This window comes from Pagrus pagrus (genome assembly GCF_965226575.1).
Source record: "Pagrus pagrus genome assembly, chromosome: 10".
Taxonomy (NCBI): Eukaryota; Metazoa; Chordata; class Actinopteri; order Spariformes; family Sparidae; genus Pagrus; species Pagrus pagrus.
Window position 1 is genome coordinate 23347905 of NC_140194.1, and position 15331 is coordinate 23363235.

At 40.9% G+C, this 15331-nt stretch overlaps 1 protein-coding gene across 1 annotated transcript; it reads left to right on the top strand.

Moving 5' to 3' along the window:
* Positions 1–463: 463 nt before the first annotated feature.
* Positions 464–14793, top strand: slc12a3 (solute carrier family 12 member 3; the record flags this gene model as incomplete). Its single annotated transcript, XM_084363496.1, has 26 exons — positions 464–721; positions 1312–1449; positions 2567–2642; positions 2783–2878; positions 2959–3098; positions 3226–3336; positions 3964–4075; positions 4210–4340; positions 4510–4594; positions 5832–5992; positions 6212–6319; positions 6505–6628; positions 6784–6885; positions 7124–7279; positions 7381–7480; positions 8410–8521; positions 8638–8775; positions 10531–10637; positions 10727–10809; positions 10992–11069; positions 11284–11382; positions 12187–12298; positions 12452–12538; positions 13980–14118; positions 14313–14380; positions 14590–14793. The coding sequence occupies 26 exons, from the start codon at positions 464–466 to the stop codon at positions 14729–14731; spliced, it is 3063 nt and encodes a 1020-aa protein (XP_084219622.1). The 3' UTR covers positions 14732–14793.
* Between the last annotated feature and the right edge of the window lie 538 nt (positions 14794–15331).

A 15331-nucleotide genomic window follows, 5' to 3' on the forward strand; every position in this document is an offset into this window, starting at 1 on the left:
CATAATATAAAGTGGAGGTCTTGTAAGAAAGAAATCAATACTTAGGCTACTACAATCCTGTTCTTTCTGCATTGTTTGTGCTTTATGGAAAGGAAAATGTTGAGTCTCTAGAGGGTCATTTTATAAATATTTATTAAGGGAAACAACTCAGCCGAGAAGGATTGTTGGTTGACCCTGTAATGTGAAATTGTCCATGCCATGTTTAATAGTTCTTGTAATGATTCTTGTTTGACTGCTCAATGAACCAGCCTTCTTATGTGGCCTCGGGCTCTTCCTGCTTGGTTAAGGTCAAATATAAAACCAGCCCTCAAGTACAGCCTCCGTTATATACCTTAAACTCCCACAGAATGGCTCCATCACCCTGACTAACTGCCTCTCAGCTGTTTCAGAAAAAGATCCTACATAAAACCTGCTGTCTTTGTGGTTACAATCCACTGACAAACGGAAGATTCTGCCGTTCTGAATGGAGTTACCAGTAGCCAGCGATGATATTCACCTGGCTGCATACAGACCCAGAATTCCTCTGTCAGCAGCCAAAGGGAAGGCAACACCTGGAGGTTATGATGATGTGAGCAGCGTAGCATCCTGTGGATCGGATGCTCGCACTGGCTACGAGACTCTGGATTCTCCGCCACACTATGACTTCTACGCCAACACTGAGGTGTGGGGCCGACGGAGGCGCTTCAGACCATCTCTGTATCAGCTCCACGCAAACCCTGAGGTAGGATGATCTGCTTTTATCAGCTAGTGTGGTCTTATCTCTCTTAATTGACAAAAGAAATGCAGGTTCAATGTTTTTTTTTCACAACCAAGGTGCATTTTAGCATCCACTGAATGTTTTAAATTGCCCGAAGCAAACCCTGATCCCATGATGCATCAGTTAACTCAGTTTAATAAGTGGGGGTTATTTTCTTTGAACACCATGAAATACTTTACTCTAATATTAACTCAAACTCAACTCTGTATATGTTGAATCTTCATTACTGTCTGCTCTCTACAACGATGATTATATAGTATTAGTCTCTCAGCAGCTCAAGGCAAAATTGAACTCATTGCACAAGGATTTCTCTTTTAACTGGATCACATAAAAGAAATTCCTTCAGTTTGATACTGAAAAAAAAAAAAACAGAAATATCATTGTTTCCATTTTGTTTGTCCTTACATTTCCTCCTCGTTAAAAGGGTTGTATAACTGAAATAATTGTTTTAAGTTATAGGAGTCGTATGCTGCATTGATTATGAGGCCCTTTGAGATCAGTTTGTGATTCATTTGGCCTTTAGCAATGACATTTACTTGGCTTTACTTGACTAGGATGACTTCAAACCTCCCATGTATGAGGAGACAACAGATGGACAGATGGAAGGAGGAGACAGCTCCGCAGAAGATGAGGAAGAGCAGAAGGAGCCGCCACCTGAGCCTACTCGCTTTGGCTGGGTACAAGGAGTGATGGTAGGTAGGGTTAGACCTGCATGTATTTTGGTAGATGTTTGCGATGTGAAACTGCTTTATACCAATCTATTCTTTTTAACTCTAGTTTAACTCTTAACTCTTAAATCCTGATCCCTTTTTTAAGCAGCTTATGTTATGAAAAAACTCTTTATTCTACTTGAAAACATACATATGATCTACATTCAACCTGTTCATTCCAAGTCTTAAAGAAATAATTTTAAGTCGCTTTCTTCAGCTAATGAATGATGGAAATATGTGAAACAGTCCAAAGGTCACACAATTTGCTATATTAACAAGGTAAATATTGTTTGTTTAATCAATACAAAAATATAAAACTTTAAACTTTGAACAAAGTCAAGCTAGCTGTTTCTTTGTTTCCAGCTGTTTTTGTACCAAGCTAAGCTAACCAGCTGCTGGTATAGCTTCATACTAACCTGTCTCTCGAGAGTGGTATCGATATTCTACTCTAATTCTCACAAGAAACGTATCAGCAAATTTTCCCCAACAAACTCCTTAAATTAAAGCCATAGAGGTTTTTCAGCTGCACCATTCGAACAATAGGAAACATTCTGTTTATTCACTCAGAATACAATTTCCTATAAATTTCCACAAAACACCAGTTTCAAATCAGAGGTTAAGGGAGAATTAGACATTTCGCATTATTTTTATTTAAATACAATTATAAAAGCACATTCCATTATTATCCTTGCCGTGGACTTTGCCTTTGCTCTTGTCTTTCTAATTTCTTTCAAAAGAAACAGACGGAAAATAAAGCAAAACCTTGGATTATGTTTAATGAAACTTTTGGTCATGTTTCTAAAATTCTCACTTTTCTACACAAGGTTTGGCTAGGATTAAATGACTTAAACAATTGGTTAAGGTTACAGAAATATTGTGGTTAGGGTTAATAAAACACAAACTTCAACTGGCAGGTCTGACAGGACTTTATCAGTGGCCTTCTGTATGAAAGTCAGATGTCCATCCAGCACCTTGACCTCCATACCCTTACTTTCCACCTCATTACAAAAAAACATACATCCTGTGTTAACGCTGATGTTGGCATCAGGCTTAAATTGTGTGGTATTGTTCAATTCAGCTTGTAACTGTCTTTTCATAGATCCGTTGCATGTTAAATATCTGGGGGGTGATCTTGTACCTGAGGTTGCCTTGGATCACTGCTCAAGCTGGTATAGGTACAGTATGTCCAACAAAACTTCTATTCCATTCATTCACTTATCAAATGGTTGATCCGTGTTATATATTTTTGTAGTTGTCGATGAAATCTTTAGTCAGGCTGTTATTCTTTCTCTTTCTCCTTGTGCCTTTATGTCAGGTCTGACCTGGGTGATTATCCTGGTATCCGCTTGTATAACAGGGATCACCGGTCTCTCAACCTCAGCCATCGCTACCAACGGAAAGGTCAAAGGAGGTCTGTTGCTCACTGACACATTCAACAACCAACTTATTAAACTTCTATCAAAAAACATACAAACTGTCCCCTGTGATCAGGTGGGACCTACTTCCTGATCAGTCGCAGCCTCGGTCCAGAGCTGGGTGGGTCCATTGGTCTCATCTTTGCTTTTGCCAATGCTGTAGCTGTGGCCATGCACACTGTGGGCTTTGCTGAGACTGTTACAGACCTCATGCATGTAAGTAGGATGCTGTATGTCAATATGTACCATATGTGTAGCAACTTTTACAATGACATCGCACAGCAAACACAGATTTCCATTCTATTTATATAAACCCGACGTTCCTCCGAACTTCCTTCCTCAGGAAAATGGAGCTGTCATGGTGGACCGAACCAATGACATCCGCATCATTGGCATCATCACTGTCACATTCCTTCTGGGTATCTCAATGGCTGGTATGGCGTGGGAGTCAAAGGTTAGCTCAAACAAACATATGAGATTGTGGTAAAGTGCCATCATGGTTGCAACAAATGGTTGCTATATTAAAACATGCATAAAACAATGTATCTGTTGCACTGAATGTTTTACTGCTGCAGAAGTTGCTGATTTAGTTCACTTTGGGAAATACATGTGTTTGCTATTTTGCCTTGAGCTAGACGAGAAGATTGATGGCACTCATAACTTTTGCACCCGGAGCCTTTTGTCTCTGTCTCCACAAAATTAAAAAGCATTTCTAAAGCTTAAGCACAGGAGGATACATACTGGAAATATTTCTTTACTCGACTAATGACTTCCTAGATGTGTCACTTCTGTATCTCCTGTGAGATTTAACAAGGCCCAAGAGCAGTGGCAAAGTGGGAAAGTCATAACCCGCTCACTCTCCCACTCTGCCTCTGATTCTGTACCTGTCATACTAAAGAGAGACATAAAATGACACTTTACAATGTTCATATATTTGTTTACACATGCAAGCTAGCTAGCATGTCTTAGCTAGCACAATAACCCCAAGTTAAATTATCGTTGTAGGGAGATACAGTAGCTTGCTCTTGAAGGTAATGTTTATGTGCATCCATATGTTTATCGTGTATTCTGCCGTGTTCAGGCCCAGGTTCTGTTCTTCCTGGTCATCATGGTGTCATTTGCCAGCTATTTTGTCGGAACCATCATACCTGCTTCACCACAAAAACAAGCCAAGGGTTTCTTTAGCTACAAAGGTGACGATTCATCGAAGAAATACCATTTTGATGTGATTTCAATGGCATATAAAAACATGTTGTTGAAAGTCAGACTTAACTGAGCTATTATAAAGGCCAGTGAGCTCTCCAGTAAACTATCTCACCCTTAACAGCGGATATTTTTACCACCAATTTTGTTCCCAACTGGCGTGGGAAAGAGGGAAGCTTCTTTGGCATGTTCTCCATCTTCTTCCCCTCTGCTACGGGCATCCTGGCAGGAGCTAACATCTCTGGAGATCTGAAGGTATCATTCTTTCTAAATTCTCCTCAATGAGAAAGCATCTCCATCACCATCTTATTTCTGCACCCAACATACAGACAAATCTCTCCATTGTTGTATACAGTATATATAAATATAACGCAGTATTACCATTATCACCATTATCATTTCTTTTGTCCTCTCTCCTTCCCAGAATCCAACAGTTGCCATCCCCAGAGGAACACTGATGGCAATATTCTTGACAACCATTTCCTACATCATCATCACTGCTACCATTGGTACTGTCTGTCTTTTCAACCAAACAAATCTGTACTTAGGCTGCCTTATACCCAAACAGTGCTGGTCTTTGAATCACCCTGGTGATGTTATTTGCAATAATGACTATCTCTTTTGCCAATACATGGCTTCTCACTAAAGGGATTTACTGTAATTGTGTGGCACAAAATAATAAATGATTAATTCAGGATTGAATATGCAAAAGTCATGATAATTTTACTGTAGTAAGTAACACCAACATCGTTCTGCAGTAATGGGATATTTACCCCAATGATTTATAGTTTTACCGTACATTAACCTACAACTCAACCATCCATCCATCCATTATCTGTAGCCGCTTATCATTTGCAGGGTCATGGGGGTGCTGAAGCCGATCCCAGCTGACAAGTTGCCAGTTTATCATAGGGCTGACATATAGGGACAAACAACCATTCGTGCTCACATTCACATCTACGGGCAATTTGGACTGACCGATTGACCTAACTTGCATGTCTTTGGATTGTGGTAGGAAGCGAGAGTATCCAGAGAGAGCCCACGCAGACAGTTGGAGAACGTGCAACGCTGCACCTGCCTCAACTCAAACAAATTAGCTAAATATGTCTACTCGTTATTGATGAATTTTCGTTCATCTGATCAACCCAGATGAGAAGGGAGACTCAGGAGAAGCGATGCGTTGTAGTATTTAATGAGGCTCGGTCAAGGAGAACAGGCTCAACAGTACATGTAGTAACACAGTGTGATACCATGCCAGTTCTGACGGACACTTCAGGACTGCTCCTCTTCCACTATAATCAAGGTACTGTGTAGGGAGGTGAAGACAAACCCCTGGACACACAGAAGCCTGACCTCAGCATAACGTCACCTTCTGGGAGGGAGATGTTTATCAACAAATTTATGACTATGAACTTACGAGTCTTAACATATGGAAATTCCTTTACCCTCAAAACCAAAATGACCTACCTACTGATTTATCATTCGGCTGACAGATATTGATGATGATGTTGCTGATGCTTGGGGTGATTTATAATTGTTTAATTCCCAGTAAAGTTTACTGTTTAAGTACACTGATGTCATTTTGGACAATAAAGATTATTGTTAAACGGTAAAATATCCTGTCTGTATTACATAGCTCAGTGCTTTGAGTAGTCTAGAAAAGTGCTCTATAAATGCAAGTCCATTTACTATCCATGTATATGTATTCATGCATGCTTGCGTCCATGTGTGTTTGTTCCCTCTCAGGATCCTGTGTGGTGCGGGATGCGTCAGGCCTTTTAAACGACACCATGTCACCGAACTCATTCAGGGAGGATTGCGTTGGTTTAGCTTGTCACTATGGATGGGACTTCAGCGAGTGTATCAGCAACAACACATGCACCTACGGCATCAGTAACTACTATCAGGTCAGCACAAGCTCACTCACAAGACACGGAAATGAGTGAAATGTGTCTTTAGAGAGCTCTTTCTCAGTGTGAAGCCTTGACAGATGTTGTTTTCAATAAATGATTCAGTCTCACTCTGTATTAATCAGTCACAGTAACATTAGGTCACCCTGTAAACAGACAGTGTGTTCCCCAGTAATAGATGAGCCTCATAAGTAAAGAGCACATTTGTGTCTGTAGACGATGAGCTTGGTGGCAGCCTTCGGCCCTCTCATCACTGCTGGTATATTTGGAGCAACACTGTCCTCGGCTTTGGCCTGCCTGGTGTCTGCTCCCAAAGTCTTCCAGGTACAAACACACACACACACATGCAGGTATGCAATATTTTGTTCAAATGTTATTTCCTTTCACATTTCAGTGCAACTTTTTCCATTTCCCTGTGCCCGTTCAAACAAGCTTTTCATTTTTATTTTCTCTGCTATGAAAACCAAATGTTTGATTTTTTTCTCTCCTTCCCCTTATTTCCCGTCTAGTGTCTGTGCAAGGACAAACTCTACCCTTTCATTGGCTTCTTTGGCAAAGGTTACGGCAAGAATGATGAACCGCTCAGAAGCTACCTCCTGGCGTACATCATTGCCGTCTGCTTCATTCTCATTGGTGAGGCTTTGAAAAGATCCTCTGATCGCGTATGAAAATTTCAGCAATCATAGTCTGAATGGAAATAGGAATGTCACTCCATGAAAATCTTAAGGATTACAGCTTTAAAAACAAATGTGAACCATGGTCACCGCCCTGTCCTTTCTCTTGACCAGCTGAGTTGAACACCATCGCTCCCATCATCTCCAACTTCTTCCTCTGCTCCTACGCTCTGATCAACTTCAGCTGCTTCCATGCCTCAATCACCAACTCACCAGGTAGAAAACATCACACTTAGCTTGAAATATATATATAACATTTCTGCATGTAAATGTCTCAAAACAACTAGACCTTTGTTATATATTTAGTTAACTCGTGTACTTACATTATCCCAAATGTTTCCAACAGTGTTCAAACCCAGAGAAATCCACAAGTTTGAGAAAGCAGAATTCCTGGTTTTAGGGAGAGTGTGTGGACATGCATGTATGAACAGTGTACAAATACGTGTGTGTCCAGGGTGGCGTCCATCCTTCAGGTTCTACAGTAAGTGGCTGTCGTTGCTGGGCGCTGTGTGTTGCGTGGTCATCATGTTCCTGCTGACTTGGTGGGCGGCCCTCATTGCCTTCGGTGTTGTCTTCCTCCTTTTGGCATACACACTCTACAGGAAGCCTGGTAAAGTCGCACACATACAGACGGACAAAGCACAGTACCATGTCTCGAACCAAACAGCTGTCCTCCTCTGTTCCATTTTTATCTTTTAACTCTGTGGTTAGATGTAAACTGGGGCTCCTCGGTGCAGGCGAGCTCCTACAACATTGCTCTGAACCAGTGTATGGGCCTCAACCATGTGGAGGACCACGTCAAGAACTACAGGTCAGTGAAAGGATGTGATCACACACCTACAGTTGGTCTTCTGTTCTAAATTTAGAGAAATGTTTTTATTTCTTTTTTTGTATTTGGAAGTGGGGTACAGATTAAAACAAATCTGTCATACTTTAGCTGAGCATAATGGCTTAACTGAAGACTGTCTGTGCCAAAATTTCCATTGGGCCTGTCTTGTGTTCATATGATGGAGAAGTGTGAGGCTGTTTACTGAAAACCATCCATTTCATTATCCATCATCCAGTCAGTTTGATATGAATCCACATTGAGCATATGTTAGCTTAGCTTAGCATAAAGACTTGAAACTGGTGGTTAACAGCTAGCCTGGTTCTGTCCAAACTAAATCCCCCAGCACTTATAGAGCTCAATTATTAACATATTCCATCTCATTTGTTTAATCCATACAAAAACCAAAGTGAAAACCATCATCATGGTGATACTGGTATTGTTGTGCAGGTTCACACTTCACAAGAGCGAGCTCAAAGTTCAGTTCACGCAGATTAAAATGAACTAGTTCATGTTCATAGCTCACAATTTTGAATTTAGAACTCAGTTCACAGACCCAAAAAATGAAATAAGTCATGTTCATTTCTTCCATATTCTTCTATATTACTTTTAGCATTAACAAAGTTATAGTATAATGCCTACCAATAAGATTTCTGTAATATTTTTACATTCACTGTGTTAACAAACACACAACTTTGTCATCTGCGGTCCACGATGTCATATGCAACATCAAAATATGTCATATATGACATGTTAGAGAAATTTTCGGTTTTCTTGAACTGCAGTGTCTTTTTGGAGACTCTGTAAATCCATAATGATTGATCTGAAAGTAAATGTATAATGTGATTATTTATTGAATTTCTGTAAGTTCTGTAAGTAACACCTAATTCTGACTTTGCTTGTGAACCTGTCAGGCCTCAGTGTTTGGTGCTAACAGGTCCTCCCAGCAGTCGTCCAGCTCTGGTGGATCTCGTCAGCTGTTTCACAAAGAGTCTCAGTCTCATGATGTGTGCCAATGTGGTCACTGTGAGTGTAACTCCACATTCACAGACACCCAGTGAAGATAACAGCGTTTGGTTGATTTTCGATTCAGTCATGTTTGGGGTCTGAAACCATTATCCATTCGACCCTGTCTTTGTCAGGCTGATCCCTCCCCATCAGCAGTGAGAAAAGCGAGCAGCGACAGTCACGTGACCTGGCTGAACCAACGGAAGGTGAAGTCATTCTACAGAGGCGTGGTTGCTACAGAGCTACGGTCAGGAGTTAACGTGTTGCTACAGGTCAGAATTTCTTGTCTTTACCCTCCCGGCTGAACTGGGGCCCGTCTCACAAAGCCAGCTGTCTTGTGGGGGTAAACCCTCAGCCTCAGTCAGGTTTACACTGAGTTCAAGTGTCATGGTAATTCAGCTAAACCTAAAAGGTATTGCTCAGGATTATAGATAAAAAGAGAGGCTGTCATGAAATTTAAGTCGACTTGGTCCCTGTGGTATTATAAGGTTGGTGAGGTTTATAGGGAACCAGTCTATATGCAGATGGCTTCATTGTTCGAGAGCTGTTACACTGTGCAATCAGTATTTACTTCAGAATGATAAATTAAAGCAAAATAAAGTAGTCTATTGTCAGTTTAGGTTTGCTTACTGTATTATTTTTATCTGTTTGATGGGTGGATGATACCGAAGCTCTGAGCCTTGTTTCACTCCTGAGAACTACACTCATGATTGGTGACGTCCGGTCCGACGCTTCAAAAGTCACCGTTGCTTCGCAAAGTGCTTCATGCATTAGGACAGTTTCGAAAGTTTTTTTGCACCTTAACTATGTGGTTGGCACATTAGTGGGATAAGAAGAGAACAGAATAGCTGAGAAATGTGGCGTTTTACATTAGAAACAGTGATCTCAAGGAACGATTTTATAGAAGTAAGGTTAATTTAATGAATATCACTCTCACTTTAAGGAATATTACTCTCCATTCACATTTCAATCCTTTGAAATTTCACATAAAAGTTTCAAAATCATGAGCCCACAGTGGCACTCAGACTAAGCTACAGTAAAAGGTACATTAATGTCAGCAAAAATATTTCCTTTTTGGACAACATATAACAACAATTATATTACAATAGCATTTTGCACAATAAAATCTACATTTAAGGCAGCATTGAACAAATGTAAAGAGATTTAATAACACAGAGGTGTCTTGGACTTGGATTGCACACGTATGAGACTACAAGAGAGAATAAGACTATTAACAGTGAGGTGTGATGGTGGTGCCTCCGCCCTGTCTTGGAGAGCTGCTATACATTTTTCAAGCCACCAGATGTCACTGTGTTTGAAGCTTCATTTCCCATCACTAGTTTCTGTTACTACTTTCTATATTCTAATTAATAGAATATTAGATGTGCTGCTTTGGTTCTGTTGATATTGTTAACACCAGTGTTTCTGTGGGTATCATCATTTCATCTAATATGAAATACTGACATACTTCTAAATACTATAGATACTTGTGAAATATGCTCTCTGTGGTTTCTTCCATGTGCATAGTGGTTCATAATGGGATTGATGAAGAGTTGTGACATCATTTATCCTGGATTGTCAGTTGTATTTGCTTTTAACCCATTTTAGGCAGCTCATTCCTATCGAGAACAATGGTCTCTTTTTAAAAAGAGACAGCAGCATCAATAAAGTTACAGATGACTCAAAAACAGAGAACATAGTAGATATACACTAAGATACAGAATTACTTAAAATACCTACTGACATAGACAAGTGCCAACCCATTCATCCACCATTAAAATCAGGCACAGAGACCAAGTCCCTCAGTTTCAAATGTTTTTGAAGGCTATTCAAAGTGAAAGGAGCAAAGCACTTACAATACTTATTTCCCAATTTGGTCTGTTCACATGGAACAGACAGTATAACCATATCTTTCCATCTCATGGCTTGGTAAAAGAGAGCCAGAAGAAGTTAACGTTGCTTTGTGAAACAAGCCTGACTCCTCTCTTCTTCTTCTTCTTCTTCTCATGTTGTTGTCTGTCCACCAGGGGGCAGGTCTGGGTCGTATCAAGCCAAACGCTCTGCTGATGGGTTTCAAGAAAGACTGGCGCACTGACACACCTGAGGCTGCACACAGTTACATAGGAATACTACAGTGAGTACAGGGGGAATTCATAAACTTCATCCTGTGTGGGTGTGTACCTCTGAACTACTGTTTCAACATTACAACAATGTGTGTTTCAGTGATGCCTTTGACCAGCAGTATGGTGTGTGCATACTGAGGATGAGGGAGGGACTGGATGTCTCTCGTCCATCTCAATCTCACAGTGAGAGCCTTATTTCAAATTAGAGTGGAGTGCACTGAGAGTAAATTATTGCTGATCTGTCGGTTTGTTTGGAGTTAACGAGGGGCATGCTGGGAGGAGCTGTCCACATCCATCAATCATTTGAGTGAGTGCCTTCAAGAGTATCCATATACATACAGCCATTTCCTCTGTTTTTATTTCAGTGAACCAAGGCTTCGATCAAGGACCTGAGAGTATCAACATCATCTCTGCCCCTCCCTGCGTTCAAACAAGCATTACCTGTATGTTTGTGCATTATCATATGAGGATTGAGGATTCATTTCTTTTACACATCAAATCAAATCTTAAGCAAAAGTTGGCCTCGAATCCAGAAAAAATAAAGCTGTAAATGGCACTTATGGGTTACTGTTTAACAATTTTGAACTTAAACACCCAGAAATCCTAAAAATTGATGTGATTAAAAAGACTTTTCTGTGTATATAAAATTGTTTGCAGCTACTGTCTCACTTGAAGCGGAGCCTCAGCCAAGCACGGTGTTCCAGAAAAAACAAGGAAAGAAGACCATCGATGTGTACTGGCTGTCTGATGACGGAGGTCTGATCGTTTCTACGTCCATCTATCACTTTTTTTTGCTTACGTCAAGAATATTAGCACATTTACTCATGCATTGCTCTAGATTAAACTTCCCAACAGTATATAAAGCAGTCCAAATCCAAGCAGTAAAATGCAACATACGTGTTAATGCAGCCAGAACAGAGCACTGACAGGAAACATTTTATCACATAGTGAGTACTTTTACTTTTGATTCTTAACATATATTTTGCTGATAATACTCAAATACTTCTACTTGAAGATATCATATGCAACATTAAAAGCAAATTAGCAAAATAAAGTACAGAATGTGAAGAAAGTAAGTAAGTGTTGTGTTGCAGGTATCTGCTGAAACTGCAGTGAGTAAAGCAGGTGATGAGCGAGCCCTGGCCCATTCTAATTTAGAATACCACTCTGATCTCCCAGTTTGGACCACTAACTGCATGGCTAACTGAGCTGACTAGCTAACGACAGCTACAGTTAGAAGCAGTTAGCAGTTACTCTGGTGATATGCTGCCCACCACTTGTTTGACCAATTCTTAGTTATTGTACCTAATGTGAAAAAAACTTGAAAACATTACCTTGTCTGTAAACATTTCTGCTTGAGTCATGTATAGATGTTCATCAGAAATGGTGGTTTCTTAACAATGAAAACAACAACTTACAAAAAATGACATACTGTGTGTTTAGGTAAGGTTTTGAATGCAGTACTTTAACTCGTAGTGGAGTATTTCCACAGTGTGGTATTAGTACTTTTACTAAGGATGTCCTTAGGATCTGTATGTGTGTGTATGTGTTGTTTACCAGGTCTGACCCTGCTGCTGCCCTACCTGCTGACTCGGAGGAAGCGCTGGGCCAGGTGTAAGGTCAGAGTGTTTGTGGGAGGACAGTCAGACAAGAAGGAAGAGAAGAGAGGGGAGTAAGTTCTTGCATTACGCCCGGTCGTTCAGCTTCACATGCTCAGTAAAAATATCTGTTGTGATTAAGAGACAAATGCTGTGGTTTATAAGTATGAGATTCTGTGAAACTGTTGCAAACCTTTTTACATTATGGATTCACACCCTTCTTCCAGGGTGTTGGCACTGCTCAAGAAGTTCCGTCTTGGTTTCCATGATGTTGAAGTTCTTCCTGACATCTACCAGAACCCTCAGCCTGGAAAGTATGTCTGCCAAAGCTTGTTTTTATGAGAATGAACCAAGGAGCAAACAACAGGGAAAAAGATCTGTCATCGCGCAAATCCACATGATCAGGGTTGAGCTGGGATAACCAACTGGGTTAAACCCCAGAATGCCAGGGACCAGTAGAGCTCCAGGCTTACTAACACAAGGGTCCTGCTTTATTACCCTAACCATCAGCCTGACTCGCACCGAACGCCCCTGATCTGAGTAAATCCTGGATCATGTGTCATAGGTGCCAATCCTATTTGAAGAAGTTAGGGTACGATTGTGCGACGGTTTGGGGGCCTTTTTATGAGACCAATCTTGCCTTGGTAGGCAAAAAACGCTTGTGAAGAAGGCTTTATGCGAACTGTTTGATGTGGAGCTTTTTAAGGATTTTTGGTTTTCCAATCCTGGATTCTTGATGATCAAGGCTGAATAAGTAGACTCTTCAGGGACAACAAGGGACTCTGACATTAGCTCAGGGATCAAGCTGGCCATACTAGGTGTAACTATAAGGTCAAATCAGATGCAAATGATCCTCATGATTTCAGCTCTGACCTTTTCTTTGTTGGAAAGCTGGCTTTGCAAGTTTTGACGGATCCTCTGTGAGGACGTCAGCTTTTTCACATCATACATGGTTGTCTTTGTGACACCAAAACTCACAGAACACCTCTACAGTCCACCTTTTTTTGACTCAAGTGGCTGGCTTTGCAAGTCCACCTTAACTATCTGGCTTCTTAAGACTTGAGGCACTTGTCATGGTCTCATATGTACTCTCTAAAAGAAATCAAATGCAAATTAACACACTAAGGACTGGGACCTGTGTGTGTGTGTGTGTGTGTGTGTGTGTGTGTGTGTGTGTGTGTGTGTGTGTGTAAATGCAAATTCTCCTGACTAAAAAAAAAGAATCATGAGGGCTCTCTGAGCTGAAGTGTGCCATAATGTCAAAATGCGTGACAGCTTTGCAGCCGCCCACATCCTCCAGCACCATTTATTATCCTATCTACTAGAGTATAAGGCTGTATAAGGATAAAAAGCCAGCTTTTTCAGCTTTCATTCCCAAAGTAAGGGTCTGATCTTCTTCTTCTGATGCGTGTTCCTAAATTAACGGGGCATATGCAAAGAGGAAAGCCCCAGGGCCCGCTTGTAGGTTATATGGGCCCCGCATCTGATTTACACTTTATGCAGAGAGTACTTTGATTTGAGGATAAACAAAAACTTCAGTGTCACCCCTGGATGTCATTGCTTTCATTTAAACTGATTTCCCCAAAATCCTGTAAATGTTTTTCTGATGTATTTTACGCCTCCATGCTCTCAATATGTGTTACTAAAGACTTACTAATCATCACTGTAAAAAACAAAATAGGAATGAATTAAATCGTACTTGTTTTACTTCATGATTTACTTTCTGCAATTACCCATGATCCTCGTGTGCTCCAGTGTTGATCAGTTTGAGAAGATGGTGGGTCACTTCAGGCTGGATACAAACCCCAAACAGGACTCTGATTCTGGGCCAACAAGACAGCAGGAGGAGCCGTGGATGATCACTGACCAGGACTTAGAGAGGAACAAGGCCAAGGTCTCTCTCTCTCACACACACACACACACACACACACACACACACACACACACACACACACTGAAACACATGCACACAACCTGACTCATACACATTTGGATAGAGCACATGTAGAATTTAGGTTGAAGAGGTAATACCCAGTGTTTATTCTGTCTCCCTTGACTGAAATTGCAACCTTTCTCTGTGGGCTTCAGTCTCTCCGTCAGATCCGTCTGAATGAGGTTCTGCAGGATTACTCCAGGGAAGCCGCTCTCATTGTGATGTGAGTACAGTCATTCTTCTCTGTAGGTTGTGGGAGTGGCACTTTATTACAAGGTAGACAATGCAGAGTCAGGGGAGTGACTGTGTAATTACATGTCATGCCAGCTGCACCACTCCCCTCACTCACACTTGACTCTGTCAATTTTAAACCTCACTGCTTGAACACACTGAGTACAATCACTTCACCTTACTTTGTGTGTCTCCTGGCAGCACCATGCCGGTCGGGAGGAGAGGAGCGTGTCCCAGCACTCTCTACCTGGCGTGGCTGGACTTCTTGTCACATGATCTGAGACCTCCAGTCCTGTTGGTCAGAGGAAACCAGGAAAACGTCCTCACCTTCTACTGCCAATAAAATGTCTCCGTACTCACTAGCATCCTGACATTTTCATCTTGATTTACACGTATCAGTGCCTTGATGACTGTTGATTGATTATATAACGCTGTAATTATGATTCCTGTATCCACCGTGTCGTTCTTTAATTCATATTCTAGAGGTACTGCAGAGGTGAATCACTCTCTGGGATATATTTACAATTTAAGCCGTAATTGAATGTAAAGGCAGTTAGTTACCAGAATGATTTCACGTTTGACACAATGTTTTGCTTTTTCTTTACATTTGTGACACAAATATGGGTTAGTGTAGTTCAATATGATTGTTGACTGGTACTTTATAGCTCAGAAATTGCAGAATAAACATGCAGATGATTATTTTTGTTGCATCTTCCCATTTATGGCTTCGAGCTGCAGGACATTGCTGTCCTCTAAGATCATTTGCATGTCGATTCACAGCTGTTCACAGCTGACCTAACATGATGTAACTTCAGTGGGTAAAGGGAGTTTTGCTGTCAGACAAATGAGTGCTTTTGTCTGAGAGGGTAAAGAAGAAAAGAGCCCTCACTCTGTCCCCATTTTCAGAACCGGAAAACATAAAAAACTACCAAGTTATCTAAAG